Source organism: Cyanistes caeruleus, chromosome 3 (assembly GCF_971803275.1).
Source record: "Cyanistes caeruleus chromosome 3, bCyaCae1.hap1.1, whole genome shotgun sequence".
Taxonomy (NCBI): Eukaryota; Metazoa; Chordata; class Aves; order Passeriformes; family Paridae; genus Cyanistes; species Cyanistes caeruleus.
This window is the reverse complement of record NC_141703.1, coordinates 87,778,102-87,805,550: the sequence shown is the minus strand read 5'-3', so window position 1 is coordinate 87,805,550 and position 27,449 is coordinate 87,778,102. Positions and strand designations below refer to the sequence as shown.

Sequence of the window (27,449 nt, the reverse complement as noted above, 5' to 3'; positions counted from 1 at the left end):
TTTGGGGCTTGACATTGTGGTTATATAAACTTGGTGCCATATATTACTCATCCAGAAGGTCTCAGCAATACCAACCGCTCTATCTGCCACAGAGGCTTTTCCTCAAACCACAAACCTTGGGGATCTGGGTATTTTGTTTAGCATTCAGAGAACAAGGATCTTGACAAGATCTTCCTCCTTCATGAATCATCACTTTGGCCTCTAAGGGTCACACGCACTGTGAGCTCGGGACGCAAGGCTGTCAACTCCTAAAGGCGACAGCTTGAAGCAGCCGCAACAACTGCAAACGCCACCACCTCAACAGCAATAATAATATTCTGTCTTCTTGTCTGGGGCTCAGCTTGGTGAGGCACTTGGCGAAGCAGGTAACGCTTACTCCTGTGCTTGGGATCCACAGGTGTTCTGTTCCACACAGCACCTCTCCAAAACAATATGTTGAAATGTTTTGGACCCACCACACAAAACCCAGTGGGCGTTTTTGCAAATGTTAGCCACGGCTTTTTCAATCCCCCATGCCAGGTGTGGGAACCAGAGAGTCCTAGGGAACCACAGCACCTCAGGATTACTGCTGGCAGGGAGAGATTCCTGGAGAGGGGCAGGACAAAGAGGCAGGCTGGGGAGAAGGGTGGATGTGAGAACGAATGTGGGCTACAGACATGAAGCATGCTGATGTTGTGCAACAGGGTGCTGTATGCCAGGGGGGCTGGCTTGAGAATGAGAGGCACCAAAAGCAATTCTTCATCCAGGATAAATAGTGAGGCCCCAAAATGGCACGTTACCCCTGGGAAGCGGGTGTGGAGCACTTGCACTGGGAGCCATCGGCTTAGAAGGGTGTTGCAGGGACACTGTTACAAAGGATTTTTAAAGCATTGGGGTGAGTAGCACTGCTGACCCCCCCCCCCGAGGAGAGGAATACATCTGTATTCAGTGCCGAGTTTGGACGCCGTACAGTAAATAGTGCTCGGAGCCATGTAACGGACAATGAGAATTGCTGAATAGAAGCCCGTGGAGAGCACGCCATCCAGCCTGCTCACTGAGAAGTCCTGCCGAGGAAATATTTTGGGATTTTGCTTGAAGGCCATCAGAGTGAAACTTGCCCATCTGCACACGAAGGTTCCGTCATTTAAACATACGGCCGTGCTCATGTCTGTGAGACACAGCTGCAGGTTTGCCCCACGATTGCCGTGCCTTCTGCAGCTAAACGGGGCACGAAGGGCAGCACTTGTGGCATCTCCTCGGCCCCCAGCCCCGCGCTCCCGCAGCAGCCAGCGCCTGGGGCTGGATTAGCCCCTTGGCGGGTCGGCGGGCTGACAGAGCCGGCGGGCTCCCCCTTTCCTTCCCAAAGCCTTTCCTCCGACAGCAGCTTTTCCAAAATGGCCATCGACGCCATGAACTTGGCCAGCGAGGGGAGGCAGCCGCGTTTCTCCACAGCCGCGGGGGGATGTTTCACGTTTCCACGGCTGAGCCCCGCCGCTCCCCGGCACCGTGCGGCCGCGGGAGGCGGCTGCGGGAGGGGGGTGGCGATGTGGCGCCGCTCGGGCGAGGCCCGCGGCAGGCGGATCCCGCATCCCGCCGCTGCCGGTGCCGTGTGTGTGCGTGTGCCGGGGGGGCCCCGCAGCCCGGTGCGGACAGCGCGGAGCGGCCCCCGCACGAGGCTCGCGCTCCCTTTGTGCCGTTGCCTGGCAACCGGGCGGGGGATGGGAAGCGGGATGGGGGGGATGGATGCGCGCGCGGCCGCACGCCGATGAGCGCCCGTCGGGCGGCCGCCGCCCCCGCCCCCCGGGAGGCCCCGCCGCAGCCCCGGCCGGCCGCCACACCCCCCCCCCCCCACACCCCCCCACCCCTCGGTCGCCCCGGGCCAGTCCTGCCAAAAAGGCCCCTCCGGGCTCTCTCTCCCCGACTTTGCCCGGCCTTTGTGCCGGCGCCGGGGGCCCAGCGGTGCGGGGCGCGGCCGCGGCCGGGGCGGGGGCCGGGCTGGTTGCTCGCCCGCGTCTCCGCCTCCCCCGTCCCACGCTGCCCACGGGTGGGTTGGGGGGTGCGCTGTGTGTGGGGGGTGTTTCGCGGGGAGGGGCGGCGGCGAGCGCGGAGCAGGGGGGCGGGGGAGGGGGCTCGTTCTGGGCCCTTCGGAAATGGGAGGTGGCTAAGGCGGGCAGCGGTGGGAGCGATGGGAGGGCGGCGGGGCGCAGGCGGAGGCGCCTGAGCGCGGCGGGAGAGGGGGCGACAGAGCCGCGGGGCGGGGGGGCCCCGCTCCCCGCCGCACCCCCCTCCCGGAGCCGCAGTCCCTGCCACCGACCGGTTATTCCGGAGCCGCGAGAGGAAACGAGGGAGCGCGGAAAAGGAGGAGGGAGGAAAGGGGGGGAAAAAAAAAAAAAAAAAAAAAAAAGAAGGGGGGGCAGCGTTTAAATCCCTGCCCCCCGCTCCTCGCCGCCTCCATTCCTCCCTTCATTCGACCTCCCCTCAGGAGCCGCCGGTGAGTCCCTCGCCCGCTCGCAGCCGCTCCCGCCCCGCTTGTCATTGTCGCCCACTCGCTGCATTCTTTCGCGGCTGGATTTTATCCCTCCGGTCCGTCTGTCGGGATGGGGAGCGAGGCGGCGCGGGGGGGCGAACACCAAAGTTGGGGGGGGCAGGAGGGGCGAGAGTGCGATTAACCCCCGCGGCGCTGGGGAAGGGTCCCCGGCGGTCCCTGCCCCGGCGCGGATGCGGCGAGGGGCCGGGAAGGAGCCGGGACAGCGCCGCGGGATACGGGGGGCTCGGCGGGGCGGGGGTCCCGGCCGCGGTTTGGGGCGCTCCGGCATCGCCGGGGGGCGCTGCCCGCCCGGGGCTCTCTGCCCGCCCGGGGCTCGGCTGCGCTGGACGGCGGCGCAGCGCCTTCCCTCCGGAACGGGGGGCGAGGGTCGCGCGGGGCTCCGCGCCCGCCGCGGGGGTCCCGGGGCGGGGACACCCCCCGCCGCGCGCCCGGCGTGACGTCAGCGCCCGCGGAGCCCCCCTTCCCTGCGGCGGGAAGTTCGGCGGGGGCAGGGGCGCGCGGGGCCCGGGGGGGCGCGGGCGGGCGGGAGTTGCGAGTTTGCGGCCCGGCGCCGTGCGGGGAGGAAGGCGGCACGATGCTGGAGAGGGACCGGCTCCCGCCCTGCCTGCCCGCCCGCCCGCCTGCCTTCGGCGGGGGGGACTCGTATTGTCCCCGCTTCCCCAGGTGCGGCCGGGGAGCGGGCAGGAGGAGCTGGGAATAACGTTCCCATCGGGGCACCGAGCAGAGTGCCGGCTCCTCCGCCGTGGCTGCAGCGGGCACGGGTGGGATTCGCCCCTTGCCGTTGCCCCCTCCTCTGACGTGCCAGGGTGCCGCTTGGGGACCGGGGCGCTGGCGAGACCCCTTTCGGCTGGGTGGCATCGGGGTGGTGGCTGCGCTCCCCTTGAAGCGGCCGAGATCCCTCGGTGTGTCCGGCTGGATTCCATTTGTTATTCGGGATTTCTGAAGAAGCGGCACCTGGGTTTGCCACATTGCCCTTTTGGCTGTGCCATGGGGCCGGTGGCTGTTCCGCCTTGCTGGCCTGTGGCCGGCTCCGCTGCTGTTGCCCAGCGAATTGGCGGCTGTATTTTGCCGAGTGGCCGCTGTGCTGTTGAAGTGGCAGCCATTTGGTCACCGTGGCATTACTTTGCACGCTGCCTTTGCTCGCCGTGGAGTTTTGCCTTGATAGCTATTGTACGCTCCCGAAGTTGCTTTCCAGATGGGCAGTGTCTTTCCTTGCGTTTGCCTCAGTGCCGTGGCTGCCTTGAGTTGTGCAGCCGATTACTCATTTGCCAGGATGGCTACTGTAAGAATTTGTACGGCTTTTGTCCGCAGGGTCTGTTTTTTGCAGGGCTGTGCCTTGAGAAGCAGCATGTCATTACCGAGCTTGGCACCCAAATCTGTTGTCATTATTTTTGGTTGTACTGGGTGGATTGCACAGGAGCCTCTATGCTTTCCAGCCTTAATAAAAGCGAGGAGAAAGTAGTGGGCCATTATTCTAAGGTGTGTAGCAGGAGAGCGAAGGGGGAGTTAGAAATGCATTTTGTGTCCACCTGAGTGCTGGACCATGGTTACACACCCTTCAGGTGTGTGCTGCCTAAAGCTGCAGAGTTCAGCCTTGACTTCCCACTAGAGAATCCCACAGCTGTCTGAGTTGAAAGCTGGACTCTCTTTTCTTCTAAACCCGAGGGTGTTGCGCATCACTGCCGTGCTGCATGCACATTCCTGAGGGGCTGGAGCTCCACGGTCATTACCCATGGATGGGACACTTGTAAATGTGAATGATCAAACTGTTCATTTGGAATTATTTCTGTTCTCTTTTGCCCTGTTTCTCTGCCAAGTTGTTAATGTTATGTTGTGTTATTTTGTGTCTGTCATTGCTGATGGCACAATCAATCATTTGTGTATTTCCCCAACTTAGGAATGACCTGATCTTTCAAACCAGACTTTTCCAGATATGATTCATGATGGAGCTTTTTAATCATGGCCAAAGAGTGAACTCGTAGTACCATGGTTCTTGCTGGAAACTATGAAAAAAACCCAAACATTTGAAAATTAAATGTGCAGTAAATCTTAATGAACAAGATGAACAGGTTTAACCTGCTGCAGTGACCTGCCTTTACCTCTCTTCATATGCATTTACCTCCTCCCCTGGGTTTTGCACCCCTTCGATACCTCTGAAAGGTTCTTGCATTCTCACCTTTAGGTTTGCCTGAAGAAGGAATTACGATGATGTTTCTTGTGGGTGTACTTCCAAAATGATAATGGTCGTGCGAGGAACTGTGATTCTGTAGCATGGCGAAATTGCTGTACTAAAAGCAACCCGATCTGTTTTGTTCAAGAGGAGGAGGAGGAGCATCTAGTCTAGTTGGACTAGATAATCATTGGAGGTCCCTTCCAACTGAAATATTCCATTCCAGTTTTGTTTGTGGGTGAAATGCATCAGGCAGGTTTTTCTCTTCCCAAAGTTTAGCTCCTGTCACTCCTTGTACACCTTGTACTCCCAGTTTGTCCTGGAGCTCTCTTGTGTTCATCAGTGTTTTTCTTGGGGATGGAGCTGGAGTTGAGAGGAGCAGTCCATGTGGAATACAGAGCTGTGTAGGGAAAGTTTATTTATTTACCAGGTCTGGGGTGTAATATGTTTGCAAATGCAATTGCTGGAATTGGTCTGTGCACATGTTCAGCTGTGCCTCTCCTTAGATACCTACCTGAATCTTTATCCATCTTATATTATTCTTCCATGTGTAATGCCTTTTCTTCTGAGAATCTGGTTTTCTCTTCCATCAGGCTTTATCTTCCCCACTTAATTTCTTTCTCCCAATCTCCTTTGGACAAATAAACTATTTTCTTGCCTTCATTGGATTTTCTGGTCTCATTCTTCCTCCATTAGGACATGGTTTGGAAGTATGAAATATATTTCTTGTGTTTATCACTTCATCTCTTCCATCTGTACTTCTTGAAGACTGTGTCTGCTTAAGTACAAAACAGCAATGCTTTACAGACTTCTTAAAGGCTGAAGGGGAAGGCAACACAAGTTCTGACTGTTGAAAAGTGAAGGGATCTCTGAAAAAGTCATGCTCTCAACCAAGTGAGCGCACCTAGGGTAGGTATCCTCTGCAGAATTAATTCCTGTGGTCCCTGCTGGAGTCTGGTCACAGCGGATGGTTGAACATGAACACGAGATGCTCCCTCTCAGAGAGGAGCCCTGACCTGCTGAGGCTCAGCAGTGTGCAAGGCGTGTGTTGCCAGGTTGGCCAGGTACACGTCCCACTGTTCTTTGTCACACTGAGACCACCACTGGAGAATCTTTCTGTCCTTCCAGTCACGTGTTGGGCAGTCGTGGGCCCGCAGCCCATGTTCTCAGGGAGGTGTGTATGGAGAATGATGAAACAGCGGGGGGTGTTTCCAGTTCAAGTCGCTCGAGCTTCACCTCCCTACCAGCCTGACTGGGCTTCGAACATTTGGGGATAAGGATTTGGCCATGCTTTGAGTTTAACAGAAGTCAACTTTGTGAGGAAGTGATCCCTTCAGAAGCAGTGCCTGGCTCCCAGCTCTGCAGAAGTTCCTGACCGTCTGTTTTCTGTGTGTGTTGTGGCAGCAAACACTGATTTGTTGTTGTCTCCTCCTGTAAAAATATCAATGTTTGATTGATTGTTGTGGCAGTATTTTCACCTACAAACCAAAGGCTAAATGCAATATCTTCTCCAGGCAATTTCAGCCAATGATGGTCTGTCTGGGCTTTGCTGAAGAAGGGGAGCTGGTTGCTCTCAATCTTACTTCATGTCTCTTGCCCTGGTGACATTCTTCATCACAGATAGTTTAGCTGGAAAATTTTAGTCTTGTACTTCCTTGCTGTACAATGCACTTGGTGATAGCCTGGTTCTTCCACAAGGTCTCTCTGCGCTATAGATCACTTAAGTGAAGGTTGCATTTGAGCAACCTTCATCTGTTTGGACAGTGAATTGGATTTACTGTGTGTGTATATATATATATATTTATGTGTGTGTGTACATCACAATATATATGATAGTATGTATAATATATCTTAGATAAAATATAATGTTATATAGTTATTAAATTTTATATTGATATATATAGAAGACTGTATTGGATATAAAGTGTATCTATAGCACAGTATTTTGGATATACTGCTGGTTTTTTTCTTTCAGGCAGTGCAACAGATGAAGTGATTTACCTCAGAATTATTCAGAGTTTGCCAGACACATAAAGAGGGCCCACCCTCCATGAAGAATGGTTTATCCAGTCATGGTTATCCATCAGGCTTTCCTCATACATTGCTAGACCATTGCTTTCAAAGTCCATTTTCACCCAGAACTAGCTGGACCCCATCACCTTTTGGCCAAATTCTATGACTACTAATGAGTTTAGTATTGAAAAACCTGTTCTTATCAACTGACTGGTCTGTGCAGAAAATATTAAAGAGCTTTTTTTTTTTTTTTTTTGTTACAATAAAATAAAATAAAACCCTTAAAAATTTCAGTGATACGGTGGATTCCTATGCAAGCTTTTCAAGTGATTGATTTCTCCCGCTTTTCAAATTTTGCACTATTCCTGTGTTGGATTTGTCTAGCTTTAGCTAGATCCATTGGACCTGCAGGTCTTTGTTGTGTAGGTTAAAGAGCTCTCAGAAATATTCTCACTTTGTGGTGCTCATAGGCCATCTTCAAGTCTCCTTTTAACATTTTCTCAGGTAAGCGATATTTATTCAGCTTAAGGCTATAAGGGGGAGGAGTTAATCACATTTCTCAATTTGTCAGCATCCTTTTTGGAGTACACAGGTAAAAATGGCATGCACTACTCCCATAATTGCCTTACTAATCCTATATGTAGTCAGGTAAAAGTCACCTCTCTTTTCCTGCTCCTGAAGAATATTCCTTTCCCTGTGCACCGGTGGATTTCACTCATTCAGGAAAAGCCGCTTTAGAAGTCTTCTGCTGAGAACTGATGTTCCAGCCACTAATTACGAGGTCTTTTCTGATCTTCTGTATATCCTTGGATTTTCATCCTTGGAAGCATTCTAGGTTCTTCTGTTCTTGATGTAAAAATCTTGGCTATTTAAGACACTTGTCTGGCTGCGCGACCCCGTTGCAGCAGTAACACCAAGTGGTCTGTGCCGGAGTTTCCATGCCGTCATTTACCATCTCTGCCTCACCTGCACACCTTTACTCAGCTTTCTGAAGACTTTGTTCAGTTGGTGCCTTCACCAGCTACCAGCAATATTCCACGTTTGGCTGCCATTGCCTCTGACTGATGGGGTCTTGCATTGTGACAGTGGATCCGTGTGTGACATCTTTTTTTTGGGACAGGTCATGCTTGTGCCATAGCTGTGCACCAAGCTTTATCCCACAGGTTGGCACATGCTGCTTTACAGAGATTACCCAAGGCATTAAAAATATCTCAGGCTGTGGTTTCTCCTTCTCTGGTGCCTTTTCTTGTGAGAGGGCAGTCTGAGTCTGGTTTGGGCTCAGTCTCTGGGCTCTTGAGTGGGTGCCTACTTGAGAGGCAAAGGTCTGTGTCTGTGCTTGCTAAGGCAGGTTGTACATCTCTATAGATGGCAGCACTTCAGCATAGATGGCCTGCTTTGAATTCTCTTGGGATCACGGAGAATTTTGAATGCTTTTGACTTGTAATTCTTCACTGTGTCATGACCAGGAAGACTTTGATTTATCCACAACCTCTTGTTTTCTGGTTTCATGAAATTACAAAGACTAAAATCACCATGAGCTTGGTGAAGTGTGTAAGACAAAATCTCTTCTTCTTCCCAAGGGTGGTTCAGCGCTGGCACGGGTTCCCAGGGAGGGTGGAGATGCTCAGTTCTCTGAGGTGCTTGTGATGACCTTGTCTAGCTTTGCTGTTTGCTGTGAACAGGGTGTTTGAGTCAGACCTCCAGCAACCTCTTCCAAGGCAAATCTTCCTGGACACACCATGGGGTTTTTGTTTCTTAAGCCTCAGGGATGAGGGCAGCATCATCCCACTTGGCCAGTCCTGTAGACCAAGGAGAAGCTGTGGGATCCCAAGCCTAGGAGTGACTCAAAGTTTACCAGCGGCTCATATCTGCCGAACTATTGTTCCTGTGCCGATTTCCCTGGCCCCAGTTCACTTCTCTCATTGTGGGTGTGTCTGTCCATCTTCATTCTGTTCACATGCTTGCCCTTGGCACACGTGGCTCTCGTGTTGCCTTTGCTGTCAGTCATGAATCGCTAGAAACAGAGAGTCTAAAGGGTGTCCTTTGGGTCAGTAGCTGCAAAGTCATAGAATCATTTAGGTTGGAAGAAACCTCCAAGATCAATGGGTCCAACCATTAATCTAATACTGTCATTTTCTAATCTAATCTAATCTAATCTAATCTAATCTAATCTAATCTAATCCAATCCTGTGCCATTTTCCTCTGATACTCTTACAGCTCCCAGCTGTTTTCAGTGGAGGACCTGCCATAGACAGATAAGGTTTCTAGCTATTCAGAAAGTGCCAGTGATTTTCGCTTGAATGAAACTCTCTGGTCTCCCATCAAACACACAGAACCTTCTAGCACCCATGGTGTCCTTTAATTGGAAATTCTGCAGCCACCTGTTTCTAGAGCTACTCTTTCATTTTAGTGAGTTTTGAATGTGTTTGTAGTGTTGTTTGATGGTCATCAAATTTGTACTGGAAAAGACAGTAAAAAAATTATTTCATACCTAGCCTCTATTTTTCATATATGGCTTTATGGTCCCCAGTCACATCCTTACTTCCATAATCTTTTCTCTGGACAGAGATGTCTAACCCACTCTGTCGTGCCTCTTCACTGCCCCTTCTAGTTCCCATGGAAGAAGCAGAATTGCACACACATTTCAAGATATGGGAAAGCCATAGGTTTCTGTGGGGGCATAGTGACAGTCTCCTCAGGAAATTGTAGCATGCAGTTTGCTTTCTCAAGGGCTTCTGGATGCCAAGGTGCCATTTTCATGGATCTGCCTCTTATATCCAAAGGGCATATTTTACTCTTGAGTTGCTCTGGTCAGCTCAGAGTCCGTATGTCCCTTCCAGCTAGCATCTTCCTTTGAGTCTCTGGGCAACCATCCTGTGGTGTCTCTGAGTAATTTGGTTTGCCTTCTTAGCAAAGGGATGTCTGCCTATCAAAAGAGGGGTGCGAGGTATTACAGTAGACCCTTGGCCCCTAACAGCTCCACATGTAAGGTGTGCTCAGGTGTTGCAAATATAGAAGACTCTGCACTTCATTAAATAGTGAGTGGAGAGTGTGGTGTGTCCTTCTTCTGGATCATGTATCTGTAGGCTCTATCCCACTTGCAGAAGGTAGAGCCCAGTGTGTTTTGTTTCGTGATCTGGATCTGCCAGCCTGTATCTCTGAGAGATCTGGAAGACCTCCCCAGGGGAGACAGAATGATTCTTCTGGGATTTTTAAGTAAATCTGTTACATACTTAACAGTCATTTTACTGTGCCCTCAGGAATTGTTTTATGATTAACATAACCTTCTTTAGTACATCTAACCTTCATTTAGTGAATCAAACTTTATTTTCAGTTGCTTTTGCAAAAATTAATATCTTCTTCTATGCTGTAAATTAAGCTATTGTTAAATGCATGAATGTTCTTATTATTTATTACCTTGCTTTAGCTCTGTTATTTCGTTGTTAATCAGAATTTTTTTCTCAGATACATTTTTATTTGAATGGAGGTTCCAGAATTAGAGTTTTCATACTCAAAATAGCATTCTTGCTCCTCATGGTTGTGCAAAATTAAGAAAACAAAACATTAATATAGGCTTAATAAAATGTAAACTAGCTTTATCTCCTAAGGCTGCCAGCGCTCTGCACAGTTATTTTTAGTATTCCTATTTGGCACCCTTTCCTGGAGCGTGAGCATTTTAATTTTTATTTATTATTTTACTGCAGAGAAGGAGTGCATAGGTAGCCTGAGAAGTGAACTTGTCAACAAGTACGTATAAGAAGGATTGAAGCTGTTGCCTCAAGATGAGCTTCTTTTTAGCATGGGAGATGTTATTTTGGCATCATTTTAGGATATTTTATACAATGATGGACTGGTGTGGGTTGAAAGGGGCCTTAAACATCATCCAGTTAACAACCTCTCTGCCATGGGCAGGGATACCTTCCACTAGACCAGTTTGCTCCTGGTCCCTTGCAACTTGGCTTGAATGCTTCCAAGGTTGGGGGATTCCACAGCTTCTCTGGGAAACCTCTTCCTGTGTGTCACTACCCTCATAGTAAAGAATTTGTTCCTTATATCCAACTTAAACCTTCCCTCTTTCAGTTTGAAACCATTGCCCCTTGTCCGGTCACTGCAGGCCCTGGTAAAAACAGTCTCTCTACCTTTCTTATAATCCACCTTTATATACTTAGAATCTCAGAATCACAGAATCATTAAGGTTGGAAAAGACTTCCAAGATCATTGAGTCCGACCATTGACCAACCATTGCCTCGTCAACTAAGCCACAGCACTGAGTGCCGTGTCTGGTCATCTCTTGAGCACTTCTGGGGATGGTGATTCCACTGTTGCCCTGGACAGCCCATTCCAAGGCTTAACCACCCTTTCAGTGAAGAAATTCTTCCTGATGTCCAATCTGAACCTCCCCTGGCACAGCTTGAGGCCATTTCCTCTTGTTCCATTACTTGTTGCCTGTCTCCACCTGGCTACAGCCTCCTTTCAGGGAATTGTAGAGAGTGATAAGGTCCCCCCTGAGCCTCCTTTTCTCTAGGCTAAATATCCTTCAGCTTCTCTTCACAGGACTTGTGCTGCAGACCCTTCACCAGTTCCATTGCCCTTCTCTGGACATGCTCCAGCACTTCAATGCCCTTCTTGAATTGAGAGGCCCAGAACTAGACACAGGATTTGAGGTGTGGCCTCACCAGTGCGAGTACAAGGGGACAATCACTGCCCTGATCCTGCTGGACACACTATTGCTGATCCAACACCCAGAGTCTTTCCCCCATCCACTAGGCAGGTCACCTGATTGTAAAAGGAGGTCAGGTTGGTCCAGCAGGACCTGCCTTTTATGAACCCATCCTGGCTGGGACTTATCCCCTGGTTGTCCTGTACGTGCCATGGGATCACACTTGGGATAATCTGCTTTATAACCTCTTTGGCCACTGAGTTCCAGCTGACAGGCCTGTGGTTCCTCTGATCTTCCTTTGGACCCTTCTTGTGGATTGCCATCACATTGTCTAACCTCCAGTCACCTGGCACCTCTCTGGTTAACCAGGGCCGATTATAAATCATGGACAGTGGCTTGGTGAGCTCTTCTGTCAGTTCCCTGAGTTTACAAGTTACCAGAAGGTCTTTCTGGAGCCTTCTCCAGGCTGAACAACCACAACTCTCTCAACCTCTCCTTGTAGGAGAGGTGCTTCATCCCTTTGATCATCCTCATGGCCTCTTCTGGACTCCTTCCAGCAGGTCCATGTCCTTCCTGTGCTGGGGACCCCAGAGCTGGATGCAGCACTCCAGGTGAGGGGCAAAGGGGCAGAATTCTGTCCCTCACCTTGCTGCCAGTGCTGTTTTTGATGCATCTCAGGACATTGGGCTGCAAGTGCACATTGTTATGTTATTGTTATTGTTCATGCTCATCTTTTTGTCCACCTGTGTCCCCAAGATTTTTGCCACAGGCTGCTCTCAGCCTCTTCATTCCTCAGCCTATACTGATCCTGGTGATTGCCTTGACCCATGTTCAGGACCTGCACTTCACCTTGTTGAATTTCATGAGTTTCACATGGTTCCACTCCTCAATCCTGTCAAGGTCCCTCTGGATGGCATCTCGTCCCTTTAGCCTATCAACCACTTGGTGTTATCTGCAAGCTTTCAGAGAGTGCACTCAATCCCACCATCTGTGTCATTGATGAAGATATTAAATAGTATTGGTCCCAGATCCTTGGGGGACACCACTGGTTCAAGGTTTCCTCTTTGACATTGAGCTGTTGACTGTAACTCTTTGGATGGAGCCATCAATCCAGTTATCAAGTATCACGGAGACTGGTTTGGCAGTTATGTCAGCCAACTCCCTCAAGACCCTGGGATGCATTCCATTAGTCCCATGGACTTGTTCATGTTCAGTTTCCTCAGGTGGTCTCAAACGTGACTTCTTACAAGGAGATTGTGAATCAGCTCTTACATACATATATAGATCTAAATCGAGACAGTCCATTCAGCTTGTGTATTAGAAGTGTGTGTAGTTCACCCTCTGGCACAGAGTGAAGTTTCTGAAAGCATATTATTAAGCAAATTTACTTTAACACATCTCATAGTGACCCATTCTGTGCCATATTTTGAAGACAGAAGAATCCAGTGAAATTCCAGTACACTGCCAATACGAAATCAATGTATTTATAGAAAATAACAAAAATTGACAGCTGTCACTGTTTTCATACTGGATTTATATTTGACCTCCTGAGCAGTAGTCACAGTTGACACTTGAGTTGCAGGTGTTTCTGTCTTGAGTTTGCCAAACCTCCCTGGCAGGGCAGGTCTCAGCCCTTCCTGACTGTGTCCAATGGCTGCTGGTGGTTGGATGTGCCAGCCAAGCCTTTGTGGATGGGTCTGCAGAGGACTGGGAGGTGTGTGCTCTGATCCTGGGGTCTCTGTGTGCAGTGACCCATATCAGAGTGAACTGCAAGAGTCCTCTTCCTTGATTAGTTCACTTCGTAGCCTGAGTTCACAGCCCCTGCATCCACAAGTGTTCTAGTTATTTTGCAAGAGACTGAAAAATGCCTTTGTTTGAAAACTACTTTTCATTTGTATACCTTTTGTATATTTATTCTTAACAACATTTACTGAATATAGAAGATTTTCCAGTCATGGCAACGTTCACATCCAGTATTAGCCACAAATGTTTGCCATCTTGGTATTCAGCCATTTTGGTGTCCTAATCCCTTTGCTCGCAGAATCATTTTCCCTTTTACAGTAATGTCATGCTCCAAGTATGTATCAAAGACTGTGACATGCAACCTGAACCCTGACCTGTTTTTTCATTGCTGTCCAACACTGAACACCGTGCCCTTCCCCTTCCCTCTCTCCATCATGCCCTATAGTAAAATGCCAAGGTTCAAGCATGAAATCAGGTAATTAGCTGTTGGGAAATGCTGTACTTCGGGTTGTCTGATTGCAGTATTTGGGACAAAACTTAATGTTTTCAAGATCCTACGCAATTGTTAAAACTGATTGCATTTCTGGACATTTTCCCTTCATTTTACAAAATGAAGGAGATTGAGACAGGAGTTAAAAATATTTGGGACCATAATCCATTGGGCAGTCATACATATATTTATAGATATAGATATAGATATAGATATAGATATAGATATAGATATAGATACAGATAGATATATAGATATAGATATAGATACTGCTCTTCTTAGTGATCTTTACCCATCAAGAGGGATCCATCAGTTATCATTCCATCTTATTTTCAGGGCACTTTTCAGCATCTGCAATGTGTTAGAAAGCAGCTGTGATCGTTTTGCCACCCTGGGTCCTCCCTCCAGTGCTAGTCCATCCCTTTGTAGAAGTGGGAAGAGAAAAAACAGGATGGGAACAGAGAGCTATTGAATTGCAGAGAACCAGACTCAGATTAATTCTCACATCTGACTTCTGAGTCTCTGCCTTTGCATACCAAATGCCTTGCATTTCACGTAGGGTTTTGGATGTGATTCCTACATTTCAGAAAATGACTTAATGAGTAGTCACTGTGTACTTTAGACAGTTCCCAAATGAAGAAGACAAGAGGTTTGCACTTCAGAACATCTGTACTTAGGCTAAAGCAGGGATTCCACTGACTCCTTACTCCAAACTTGCATGGACTAGCATCTAGTGGAAAATGGCTTTGTCTGTAGTAAGCAAACCAAAAAGGGGATAATGTTAGCTCTTTTTCTTAAGTGGAACTGATGCTGGGAGCCCTCATCTCTCCCTTCTGCTGCCACTGGCCCCAGAGAGGGCTAGCTGGACCTTAGCTGGCATTTGACCTTCTCAAGCAGCCTGGAGCCCTGGACTTGGGCTGCCCATCCTGGGGCTTGCTCAGCCATTGAGCACCTGCTGAAGCATCAAAACCCTCCATGGCTTTGGCAGCATTTCCCTGTCTTCCTGGTCTCAGTGGAAACGGGTTCCCTGCTGCTGGACATGTGCTGGGTGTACCTGTGCCTGCAGCCCCAGCATGTGCAGTGCTTTGGGCACATGACTCCTTCGTCATTTACAGCTCTGGCCAAGCCCTCAAACACCACTCCAGAAACTTGGTTCCTGTTTCCTCTGCTTCTTTTGCCATCTAGGAAAGTTTATTTCCACAAACCCACAGCCTAATGTGTAAATGCTCTCCTGAGCCAAGGACAAACATTCGGCCTAAGAAGTAAAACCTGAGTGCTTCTCATTTGAGATGTACTTGTTTCCAGTTTGGTTTCCTGGGAAATTGCTGACAGCCTGGGAAGGCGAGAACCTGTCTGTGTCCTTCAACAAAAGAGGAGCTGGACCTCTTAAGTTTCTGGCTGCTGGTGCAGGACAGTCCAGGCTTTGGGAAGGAGAATTACTTGGAGCTGGGGAGGAGGAGGAGCAGGATCCATTTTGAATGGGGGATGCCTGTTGAGTGTGTGCTCGCAGGGGACTTCACCAGGACTTACAGGAGAATATGGAGGGGTTTGGGCAATAAGCCAAGCCAAGCTGGGTTGTATGAATCTCAAACAGAAAATACCAATTCGCAATGCCTCATAACTCAGTTGAACCCAAAAAGGGCTTCACAGGGCCAGGGAAAGGTTAACCCTTCCACAGCAGCCCTGTCACGTCTCACCTCCTAACCAAAACCATGAAGCCCTAAAAACCCCTCAAGAGACATTTGCAAGGATCTTCAGTGATGGGAAGGGTTAGGTGTAACTTGCTAATTGTAAAGGCTCACATTGCAAGCTTTGATTTCATACATGTTAAAATTAGAATGCAGATTTGTGATCCTCTCATCTGGCCATAACAGTTGCTATACTGAGCCTAATAATGAGTGTGTCAATTCTCTTACATATTTTAGTGAAGTCTTCACTGTCTAAGTGACAGAAACTTCTCCCTCGGTGGTTGATTATGTCTCTTGAAATATCACTATTTGTTTCTGGCTTTGTTTGTTACTGCATATTCAGTGGTTGGAATAAGTATGGAGTGGGTATCCCTTTCAAAAAGGGAAGTTTCCGTTTGTTGGCTGCATGTAAATTCCCTGACTGGCTTCTCTGGGAAGAAGATGGTAATTGTCATTCCAGAGTTGCTGGAAAACTGAAGCGAGACCTGTGTGCTACGTTATCACTCTGGCGTCTTTGGTGTGGGAGGCGTGGGTGGTATCCCTGTGGAATGCAGGGAGCAGTGACATTGGTAGCGTGCTGCTCCTGCTGCTGTGCCTTCAGAGCTGAGCTAATACTTGCAGGTTGCCACCATGGTGTGAGTCAAACTTGAGTTAAATTAGGATCACCTTACGTACTACAGCCTTTTGTTTCACGTAAGAAATGTTGATTCTGGGTGCTTATCTAGAATAGCATCAGTGTAACTGGCTGAATTAGCAACCAAAGGCCAAAGCATGACAAATATGAGGCTGTAAAACAAGTCAGCGGGTGGGGATTGGGAGTGGGCTCTGCCTCCATTAGGTCAGTTATAAACCATTATCAGCTATTTTTCTATTAAAGAAGAGGTCTCACTTAATGAATTGATGTGTCTGGGAATTAATGTTGGATGAGTCCCCCCGGGGCTTTCATGATGAGGGTCAAATAAAATATTAATGGAATTAAAACAAACAATCCCCTGATTTTCCTAAGTACCTTCCGGATGGGTTTCTCTAAGCATTGGTCAGGGAAGATGTGGAGCCTCAGGAGAGACAGGCCGGTGTCATTACTCTCATTTCATGGTCAGGCAGATGAAGGCAGTGGAAAGCAGTGACCCTGGGGCCACACAGTCCAGCAACAGGGCTGCACAGGAGGTCTGAGAGTTCTCCTGTTGGGTGCTTTTGCTCAGATCCCTGTTTTCAGCTCCCTTCTCAGAGATATGGAAGTCATCCAGATTACCCCTGCACTGCGTGGCTGGAAGCTGATCTTTCCAGGTGTGGGATGGTCTTCAGGAGCCCCAAATCCATAGGCTTCTTATTCACAAAATTTCTCTGTGCTTCCAGATGAGAAAATAAAACCCAGTAGTTGTGGCTTTTTTCTCCTGGTGCCTCTTCCATGGGACGCATTCCCTTGTCTTTGATTGACCATTCCAGAGGCTGAGTATAGCAACTCCAATAACAGGCTTGGGAAGGATAAAGTCTTTTTGGTTATGTGTATGCAGTGCAGAGCACTACAAAAGGTCTTTAGCTTGCCAGATTCAAGCAAGCTAACTTCAGGAGCAGTACCTCTGAATAATTTCCTCCAGTTCCCAAGCTAACACAAACATGGTACTTTCATACTCCAGAGTAGGAACTGTGTGATAGAACAGGGTATTAAATATCTACAGCAAAATGCTTTTGGACATGGCACAAAGCTGTAAATTGTTCCAGAGGGATCTCAGAAATCTGCTGCTGCTGCGAAGTGTAAGGATGTACTCTGCATCCCTGGGTATGACTTGGTCTGGTACACTGAGAAACATCCAATGTATTGAGGAGGAGGAGACCCTGGCAGGCACTCCAGGCTGAACAGAGCTGATGATTGTGTCGTGCAAAAGCAAAGATAATGTGTTGTCTCACACCTGTTTGTGTACTTTGGGCATGGAACAGCCCAAGCAAGACTTGTCACATTTTATGCAGAACATGGTGGTGCATGAGTGCATGTGGATGTGCTCTGGAGAGGGCAGGGCTGTACAGTGCCCTTCAGAAAAGGCCACTTTGCTGAACTACAAATGACACAGGGCTAGCAAATGACAGCACATGGCCAGGTAAGGGCGGTGTAACTTTCTGCACTGACAACAAGTGAGGAGACGAGCTAACAAAGTCAGAAAAATTGTAATTGGGAGCATTTTAAAGCCCTTTCCTGTTATTTTTTTTCCCCAAGAAAAATACTAAAATTTTTCCAGAGGACCTGGCAGGGTATCAGGAGGGTATCCTGATAACCATTCCTTCTTGCATCCTCCAAAGCATCATTATTGGACCCCGAATCATAGAAGTAGATAATCACAGAATGGCTTGGATTAGAAGGAGCCTTAAAGATCATCTACTTCCAACACCCCTGCCATGGACAGGGACATCTTTCACATGATCAGGTTATTCAAAACCCCATCCAGCCTGGCCTTGAACACTGCCAGAGTTGGAGCATCCATGGCTTCTCTGGGCAACCTGTGCCAGTGCCTCATCGCCCTCAGAGTAAAGAGTTTCTTCCTAATATCTAATCTAAATCTGCCCAGTTTGAAGCCATTAAAAATGAATACCTCACATCGTACACATATCAGTCCTATAGATTGGAAATCAGATATGGCAGTGGGCAAATCTTTTCCCACACTGAATGGAGAGTTTATTGCATTCTTGGTAAACATCCTTGAGTCTCTAAATAAGGAAACAATAATAATTTTGTCATATTTCTATAGCAAACCACAAAAAGATGTTCTGTAATCCACTCAGTCTTTCTCCCCACTCATCTGCTTGTCTGCCTTTCAGGATTCAGCGGGATCTTAGTGGGTGGCTGGTGTAAGCCCCGCTTCCAGAAGTGCCCACCTCCGTCTCCTCGGAAACAGCCGAAGGGGGTTGCGGAGCCATAAGAATTTATGTTTTCATCAAACCGGGCCAAGGAGAATGGGGGTCCCACACCCAAAAGAATGAAGACACGACAGAACAAGGACTCAGTACGTGAGGTGGGAGAGGGGGGTGGGACACGAGAGCCAGACCGGAGCTGTGGGTTGGAACTGAGGCTCCCTGCAAAGCAGTGCCCATTCCTGTGGGCATGAGTTTGGCACAGTGGAGTGAAAGGGGTTCAGGGGCTTTAGGAGGTTGGGCACAGAGCAGGAGGGGTGGGACACGCAAAGCAGGACTGACACACTGATCCCTCTTTTAGATGTCAATGCGGAGTGGACGGAAGAAAGAGACTCCGGGGCCCCGAGAGGAGCTCAGGTCACGGGGTCGAGCTTCCCCTGGTGGCGTCAGCACCTCCAGCAGTGATGGCAAGGCTGAGAAATCCCGACAAGCGACAAAGGTAATATTAGCTACAACACAAGTGTGGGGTGGGCAAGGACTGCCTAGACTGGGTAGGATCCGTTTGAGGATCCAGGGACACAGAGCAGAAGAGATTCACTTAGGAACCCGTGCTGGGTTAGCTTCCTGAAATGGGCAGAATCCCTCTTTGCTCTCTTCCTCACCATCTTGCACTTTCCAAAGAACTGGTGTCCAGCCTCACCAGACCCTTTTAAGGCTAATTTTTGCCATATCCTGGATCCATGTTTCTCTGCTAGTGTCATCAACACATGACCTGCTGCAGTCTGTGAAGGCCTGTTGGTTTGGAAGATTTCCCCACGACCCTCCACCTCTCTGTTCTCCTTGTCTCCTTGCAGAAGGGCCGGTTGGAGGAATCCTGCACCCCCAAGAGCAGCAAGCAGGGCCGAACAGAAGAGATCTCGGAGAGTGAAGGGGAAGACACCAATGCTCCCAAAAAAACCAAAACTGAGGTGAGCTGTCCCTGCTATGATTGCTGGCATGTGCCCAGTCCAGAGCAAAGGAGTCTCCAGTTCCCTATCTGTGCTGCTCATGCCTGCCCAGCTCGAAGTTCCTGCTGACTGGGAGCCCTGACACCTTGGGTTTTGCACTGCAGCTCTTCCAACCTAAACAGTATCTCCCTGGCTACAGAAATGCCATCAGGAGTGATGACTGAGCAGATGGAGGCTCTCTGTCTCATTTGCCTTGTGTTCAGAGGACTGCTATGCTGTAGGAGCTGGGGACGTGTCCTGCCTTTTCCAGCTTAGTGGCAAGAGCCTGGCTCCATGTGCAGTTGCAGGTTGGGTCAGAGTTGGTCCCTTCTGATCCCCAGCGCAGTGTGAAATGGATGATGCTTAAATCATGATGAGTTCCAGGTGACAGTCGTGCAAAACCTGCTCATGTGCATTCAGAGTCGTGGCAGGGCTTTTCTGAAATGCTGAGAGCACCAGGATGAGTTGGTGGTTGGAAGACTCAGCTCTTGTGCTTCTTCATTCCCTGTTAACCTGTTCAGGGATCTGGCCTTAAAGGCCTACAGACATGGGGATGCTTGCTCACGTTAAGAGGTCATTATAATTCAACTACCTCGGTTACGCTTCTGCAATTTCTCCATGTGGACAATCTGTTCAGCTCAAGAGTGATATTCTTTCAGCTTGGCCTCCCTTGCTTAGAGTTAGTTACCCTTACCCATAATGACTGCTGAATCACCAACACACATTGTCTGAGGTAGCAGGTGGTGGAGAGGAGCAGGGTTGGGAAGGAGAGGGAGCTCCTGGAAATAAGGAGTGGAAGAGCGATAGGGGTCTGGTGGGGAGCTGGTCTCCTTGGCAAGAGCAAGAAGAGCAGTTCTGGGTCTGGGGCCTGTGCTGGCAGCACTGTGGTGTGTGCTGCTCCATGCCCGTGGTGATACCATGTCCTGGCCAACAGCCCATCCATCACCTGTGCTGTATCTGTTCCCTCTCAGCCTTGTGTAACAGCTCCCTGCCTTCCCTCACTGCCTCTTCACACAAGGTACCCATTGTTACCTCCTTCCTGAACACAGAATGCTTATGAAGGACCTGAGAGCACTGGGAAGGAGGCAGGAAGACTGGTGTTATGTATACTTTGCCAGACAATGTCTCCTTTGCTCTGTGAGGTTTTCTAGTGCTGGGGTTGGCAGAGAAAGGCCAGGAAATGAGTCCTCTGGGACCTCCTTGATGTGTGTCACGCGTGGTTTGGGAGGCCTCATAATGCCCCTTTCCTCCTTCCTACTTCAGGAGCTGCCCTGTCCTCCATCCCCATCCGATGTTGACAGCCTCGATGGCCACAGCTTCAACGATGAGATGAGCAGCGACCCACGGGACATTGACCAGGATAACAGGAGCACCTCGCCCAGTGTCTACAGCCCTGGCAGCGTGGAGAATGACTCCGACTCCTCTTCTGTGCTGTCCCAGGGGCCGTCTCACTCCTACCACCACCCCCCGCTGTTCCCCGAGAGCCCGCCGGTAGCTGCCCCTCCCGACGGCCTGGCTCGCCCACCGGAGCCCGGCTTCGGGCTCCCGGGCGAGGTGCACCCCCAGGCACCCCCAGCAGGAAGTTACCATGCCCAGCTGGAGGGACAGGCCTCACGCATTTTCCAGGCTCAAACCCCACAGACACCTGCCTCCTCCTCCTCCGCTTCCTCTTCCTCTGCTGTTGCTGCCCCTTCTGCTCCCCCTTCCTCCTCCTCCTCCTCCTCCTCCGCTTCCTCCTCTTCCTCCTCCTCTTCCTCCCACACTCCCCTTTACCCTACGGCCAATGTGGTCCAGGTTGGGGCCAAAATTGCCGGTGGTGTGGGGGGGCTCCCCGCACCAGGGGCCCGTGAGCAGACCCTCGGCGCCAAGCACAATCCACCACCCACCACCCCGATCTCACTGGCCTCGGTAGGAGGAGGGCTCCCGCCTCAAAAGACACCCCCAGCCAACACCCCGGCTGCCCCCCCGGCCTCGGCCCCTTCCTTCCCCCACGTCTCCTCCAACCTGCCTCCTCCGCCGGCCCTGCGCCCCCTCAACAACGCAGTGGCCGCCTCCAGCTCCCCGGGCATGGTGGGGCAGGCCCTGAGCGGCCACCTGCCCTCTTCCCACAGCATGGGGCAGGACAAGGCACCGGCCCTGGCCCCCTCCCGCTACCCCTACGCCCCGCCACCGCTGCCGCCCTCCAGCTCCTCTGCGCAGTATCCCCAGCCCTCCCCGGGCCAGCCCCTGCCCAGCTACAGTGCTTCCTATGGGCACTCCTTCCCCCCGCCCAGCGGCCTCTCTGTCTCCAGCCAGCCCCCCAAGTACACCCAGCCCTCCCTGCCCTCGCAGCCCGTCTGGAGCCAGGGGCCACCCCCTTACAGCCGCCCCCTGGGCAATGCTGGCTCCCACCCCGCTGCCCCTTTCCCTGGCCAGTCCCCCCATCACCAGCAGCCGCCCCAGCAGCACCACCACGGTCACGGGAGCAGCGGGGGCGTCTCCCCCGCAGCCACCGCTCCTCCCCAGCCCCCCGGGGGCTATCCCCACGGCCTGGAGTCCAACAGCCATCACCCTTCCCACCCCACCTACGGGCTGCGCCTCTACCCTCCGCACAGCCAGGCCGCCTACAGCCAGGCTCCCTCTGCCACTGCGGCCGCTGCCCCTTCTTCCTCCTCTTCGTCCTCCTCCTCTTCCTCTTCCTCATCCTCCTCTGCTGCCTCTTCCCAGGGAAGCTACCCCAGCATGTGCACGCACCCTCCGGGGCAGAGTCCTGCCACCTACACTTTTCCCCCGCCACCACCCCCGTCCCCTGCTCATGGGGCTGGCCCTCCAGTCACCTCTGCTGCCACCACCCTCTCCACCGTCATCGCCACCATGGCCTCCCCCTCCGCAGCCCCCTACAAGACGGTCTCGCCCCCGGTACCGCCGTCAGCTGTGGCCCCATATGGGAAGCGGGCGGCCTCCCCTGTCCCCACCTTCCAGCCCCCGGCCCCCTACAAGCCAGGCTCGCCCCCCACTTCCTCGGCTGCCCCTTTCCGTGCAGCCACCCCTCCTGGCTACCGGGTGGCCTCTTCCCCTGTGGCGGGGGGCTACAAAGCCCCCTCACCTGCCCCCTCTGCCCCACCACCCTTGCCAGGGAGCATGGCTGCCCCGGCCCCGCCGCCACCCCCGCTCCCCCTCAGCGCTGCTCAGATCAAGCAGGAGCCGTCGGAGGAGTACGAGCCCCCGGAGAGCCCCGTGCCGCCTGCCCGCAGCCCCTCGCCGCCCCCCAAGGTGGTGGATGTGCCCAGCCACGCCAGCCAGTCAGCCAGGTGAGGTTGAGACTGGTTTCTCCAAAGGATGGGGAGGGATGTATGGAGCAGGGAAAAGGAAATCACCCCAAACCTGAGGTGCAGCTACTCCCTTTCATGTTTTTCATGTCCTGCACATTCCCACGGTGCCTGTCCCACAGTGTCCCCATCCCTGCTCACAAGCCCTGTCAGCACTGATAGGCTTCACCTCTCATCCCTAGATTCAACAAGCACCTGGACCGTGGCTTCAACTCCTGCTCCCGCACAGACCTGTACTTTGTGCCCCTTGATGGCTCCAAGCTGGCCAAGAAAAGAGCAGACTTGGTGGAGAAAGTGCGTCGAGAGGCTGAGCAAAAGGCCCGTGAAGAGAAGGAGCGGGAACGGGAACGGGAGCGGGAGAAGGAGCGGGAGCGGGAGAAGGAACGGGAGCTGGAGAGGAGTGTGGTAGGTGTAGGGGTCCCACTGCCGCAGCGCAGCCGGGGCGGATGCTCAAGGGCCCCCTCGGCCTCTCCCCGCTGGGACCCTGAAGCCAGTCTCTCTGCTCTTTTGCAGAAGATGGCCCAGGAGGGCCGTCCGGTCGAGTGTTCGTCCCTCGGGCCGGTTCCCCACCGCCCCTCCTTCGAGCAGGGCAGTGCTGTAGCGACTGTTCCCCCATACCTGGGCCCTGACACCCCGGCTCTGCGCACCCTTAGCGAGTATGCCCGGCCCCACGTCATGTCCCCCAGCAACCGCAACCACCCTTTCTACGTGCCCCTGGGCGCCGTCGACCCGGGCCTGCTGGGCTACAACGTGCCAGCCATCTACAGCAGTGATCCAGCCACGCGGGAGCGGGAGCTGCGGGAGCGGGAGGCCCGCGAACGAGACCTGAGGGACCGGGACCTGCGTGAACGTCTCAAGCCTGGCTTTGAAGTCAAACCGGCCGAGTTGGAGCAGCTCCATGCTGTGCCAGCTGCTGCCATGGATCCGTTCCCACGCCACGGCGGGCTGAGTCTGCAGACGGCCCCCGGCCTTCATCCCGCTTTTCCCTTCCACCCAGGGCTGGGCCACTTGGAGCGGGAGAGGCTGGCGCTGGCAGCTGGCCCGACCCTTCGTCCAGACATGTCCTACGCCGAGCGCTTGGCGGCTGAACGCCAGCACGCCGAGCGGGTGGCTGCTCTCAGCAATGACCCTCTGGCCCGGCTGCAGATGCTCAATGTGACACCTCATCATCATCAGCATTCCCACATCCACTCCCACCTCCATCTCCACCAGCAGGATGCCATACATGCAGGTAAGGGCCGCATGGTGGTGGTGCCCTGTACAAAGCCCTGATTTCTGTCTTCCTGTGCCTTCCTTGCGCTCCCTCCCTCTGGCTCTGGGAAACCCTAAAAGCTGACGAGACTAAACTTTGAGGCCATAGATCTTCAGCCAGAAGAGCCAAACATCATGGTCATTTTTCCTTGCCCCCACTCCCATCACACCAAAGGCATTGACTCTACTGATCAGTGTCCAGCAAAATTGTTTGCACTGTGTCCTTTTGTTCTGGATCTCTGGGGCCGCAGTACAAGGGCTGGAGTCCCACTGACTGCCTGGGTGGTGCTGCTGTGAGCTGCATTCCTTAGACTGGAGTCTGCAGAGGGAGCGGGAGCCCTGCGAGAACAGATTTGGCAGTGTCCTTAGGACTGACGAAATGTTGGTTCTTAGGTTTGCTCCTATGGCTGCAGATAGTGGGATGGGATGGGAAAGGAGGTGGGCTAAATGTAAGGAACTGGAGGCTGCTGTTTTTCCAAATTGAATGGTGGTCCTTTCCATTTCCACATCCTACAGGAAAGCAAAGTAAAAGGTTTAGGGATGAAAATATCAGGGAGGCAAAGCCCAAGCTACAGTGCAATAAGAAAATCGTGCTGTGCCTGCTCAGGGGCTGTGAACAGTCAGTGGGGTCTGGTAGCAGTCACAGGCGCTGGCTCTGAGCAGCTGCAACTGCTCAGAGATGGCACAAGGTAAAAATGAATGTCCATTTTCCCTCCAATCCATGGCTGGGCACCTTATTCTGGCTGTGAGTCCAAACCACTAGAAAGAGAATCTGTCCTGGATAAGACCTGGAAAAGAAAGCACCCAGTACAAGTGTGCACGTGAATGGCTGTCAGGGTGACAGCTAGGCATGATAGGGGTGCAGACCTGATTGCAGAGCAGGTCCTTGCAGAAGCCTACTGAACTTTTAAGAAGCTGTACTTCTAAGGAGCAGCATTTCTTCCTGAGGTGTGTAGGGACAGAGCTCTGCCAGACTGGTTCACGTGGCAAAAAGAGTAACAGTCAGAAGGAGATGACACAGTGTTGTTTAGCTGTGAAATCATCCTATCCCTAAGACACTCTGACCCTCTCTCTCCATATCTGTTTTGTGTGGCCCTGTGCCTGTCTCTGTGTTACCTACTACAAAAACTGGGACAATTATCTTGTGGTATCTTTTCTTCCCAGCCTCAGCCTCGGTTCACCCTCTAATCGACCCCCTCGCCTCGGGATCACACCTCACCCGGATACCATACCCAGCTGGAACCATCCCCAACCCTCTCCTGCCTCACCCTCTACATGAGAATGAAGTGCTGCGCCACCAGCTTTTTGGTAAGGAAAATCACAGGGACTGCTGTTCTCCTCCAAAGAGCATCAGCAGAGTTCCGAGGGGCAGGGGCGTCCTGACGGGTCACAGGACCAAACTGAGTTCTGTTAAACAGAGCATAGGGCAGGCCCACGCTGTCAGGATGAGCAGGTCCTGCACGTGGGCAGGGATGGGAATGGGAGCGCAGCAGGGTCTTGACTGAGCTGCGGGGGCCTTGGATGGGGCATTAACTTGGCTCTTCTCTGTGTCACCTTTGGCTGCAGCCGCACCCTACAGGGACCTGCCGGGCTCCCTCTCGGCGCCCATGTCGGCGGCACACCAGCTGCAGGCCATGCACGCGCAGTCGGCTGAGCTGCAGCGCCTGGCTCTGGAGCAGCAGCAGTGGCTCCATGCCCACCACCCTCTGCACGGCGTGCCGCTCCCCACGCAGGAGGACTACTACAGGTGCGTGGAGCTGCTCTCTGCTCACAAGAACGCCTCCAGGCCCAAGCCCGCGTGTGGGGCTGGCACAGGCAGTGGGAACAGGGAAGCACTGCCCTTGGAGCGGGTGACTGTGCCCAAGCCCGCACCGGGAACAGGGATGCTTTGCCATGGGACACAGCTGTGGGCTGGCCACCAGGACAGTCATACTTGGCAAGTGGATATTCAGTGGCTAATCCCTCGTGAGGTCTCAGCCCCTCCCCTCCGACTGGGGAGATAACTTACATGTGTTTCACACATGTCAATGCGGTTATGACTAACCAACACCCCTGCCAAAATACAAAACATTTATAAGGGTTTGATGGTTTTACCAGGCAAGGCATTCACAAGTGCATGGGGAGGCACACTGGGAAAGAGGTGCAATGTTGTACGTTTGCAGTTGTATCTCCTACTTCAAGGATCTACAGAACTTCCCAAGCCGGCAGTGTTGTGTGGGTCTAGATGAACAAAGGCAGGGGAATGTAGTAAATTACCTTTTTCCCTTTCACTCTCACCTTGTTCCTCTTTTTTTATCCTAGCCACCTGAAGAAGGAAAGTGACAAACCCCTTTAAATGGACTTCTACTGTCAGTGTGACATCATCATGTCTTTCTCTCAAGAGGAGCAATCAATCAACCAAATCTTGGGGGAGGGGAAGCTGCAAAGTGACACATCCTGATCCCACCATGCAGTAGAGTACAAGAGATGATGACAAGAAGAACAGGATGGCATCCTGGGAAAAGTGGAGGAGAGAAAATGGGGAGGGACTGAAACACCACTAATGGACCTGAAGAGATCGGTACACGATTTCAGCTGAGCTCTGAAGAAAAGAGAATCGGCATTGCACAGAGCTCAGAAAGACAAAAGACTGACGTGAATTCAGGGTGGCAGCAGCTCCATCCTTTGTTTTGGGGGAACAGTTGCATTAAATAAAAAGTGCAGAGCATTGCAGGACTTCATGTACAGGATGCTCCTGCCTTTTCTGCTTCTGCAAGGAGGAGGTGCAGCCAAGAAATAACTGCAAACCCAGAAGAGCCTTTTTTCAAGATGCCTCCTCAACACCCCACCCCCCTTTAGGTGTAAGATACTGCTTAGCGATACAGAAAAGCAACATGGAACTTTTTCAGATTAGCCAGAGCAGCTTCCCATTCTCCCAACATCCCTTCAGATGCAAACAAAGCGTTCCAGGCCCCTTCCTGAGCGGCCTCTCCTGCCTGTGGAGGGTCCTGTCCCAGCCATCGGGGTGCAAAGCACCGCAGGACTGTTTGCAGGACGGACGGTGGCTGTGCTTTCCCCAGCTGATGGGAGCGGGCACGGCCATGAGGTGCAAAGCGCCAGCAGACTGTTTTGGGGACTGCTGTCACCACCGTGACCCCTCTGAGCCCAGTGGGGAGAGCTGGCGTGGCCGAGCGGTAACACTGTGTCCTGGGACTGTCTGTAAGATGGTGGCTGCCTCTTTCCCTTCACCCATCCTAATTGATGTACTTTAACTCATGCACATCCTATTAGACGTGGCAGTTTTATGTAGCAACTTGTGACTCCCTTGCCCCCGCGTGCGTGTTCTGATTTCACAGTTGTATCTCTCGATTGGTCCCCCATATATATATATATTTACTTAACCATTAAAGGAAAAAACAACCAACAACCCAGCTATGGAAAAGAAAAAGAAAACAACCACCCAAACGACGTTCCCCACGCACTCCCGAGCCCCGACACACATTCTAATAATTTATATATATAAATATATATATGAAGCTCTTAAAAAAGGAAAAAAAAAAAAAAAAAAAGACAAAAAAAACCCTTCCAGAAACGGGACTCCCGTGTGTTCATTTCTTTTCACTGGGGCCAGGACGGGAAGGGCAGAAACACTCCCGGGAGAGGATGGAAGTGGGACCCGCCTGGGGAAAGGCGCGGCGGAGCCGCTGGGCGGGGAGGGGGCGTGGCGTGCGCGCCGCGGGCCAATGGGAAGTGAGGAATTTGCATACGGCCCGGGCGGTGCGGCGGGGCC

General features: G+C 51.8%; 1 protein-coding gene and 1 long non-coding RNA gene across 4 annotated transcripts; one reads left to right on the top strand and one right to left on the bottom strand.

Moving 5' to 3' along the window:
- Positions 1-1,931: 1,931 nt before the first annotated feature.
- On the top strand, positions 1,932-27,251 carry ATN1 (atrophin 1). 3 transcript variants are annotated; one of them, XM_086882647.1, is made up of 10 exons: positions 1,932-2,023; positions 18,103-18,287; positions 18,497-18,634; positions 18,990-19,103; positions 20,385-22,411; positions 22,612-22,834; positions 22,943-23,660; positions 24,845-24,988; positions 25,247-25,427; positions 25,982-27,251. In XM_086882647.1, exons 2-10 carry the CDS (start codon positions 18,210-18,212, stop codon positions 26,013-26,015), a joined length of 3,657 nt encoding a protein of 1,218 aa, XP_086738773.1. In that variant the 5' UTR covers positions 1,932-2,023; positions 18,103-18,209; the 3' UTR covers positions 26,016-27,251. The 3 variants fall into 3 exon arrangements, with proteins under 3 accessions (XP_086738773.1, XP_086738775.1, XP_086738776.1); XM_086882649.1 differs by lacking the exon at positions 1,932-2,023 and adding an exon at positions 2,178-2,470; XM_086882650.1 differs by lacking the exon at positions 1,932-2,023 and adding an exon at positions 2,433-2,562.
- LOC147654315 (uncharacterized) lies at positions 4,460-7,775 on the bottom strand. The gene is made up of 2 exons (XR_015284944.1): positions 7,370-7,775; positions 4,460-6,128 (listed from the first exon to the last, which is right to left on the bottom strand). It is a non-coding gene; the product is annotated as an uncharacterized LOC147654315 (long non-coding RNA).
- Positions 27,252-27,449: the final 198 nt, after the last annotated feature.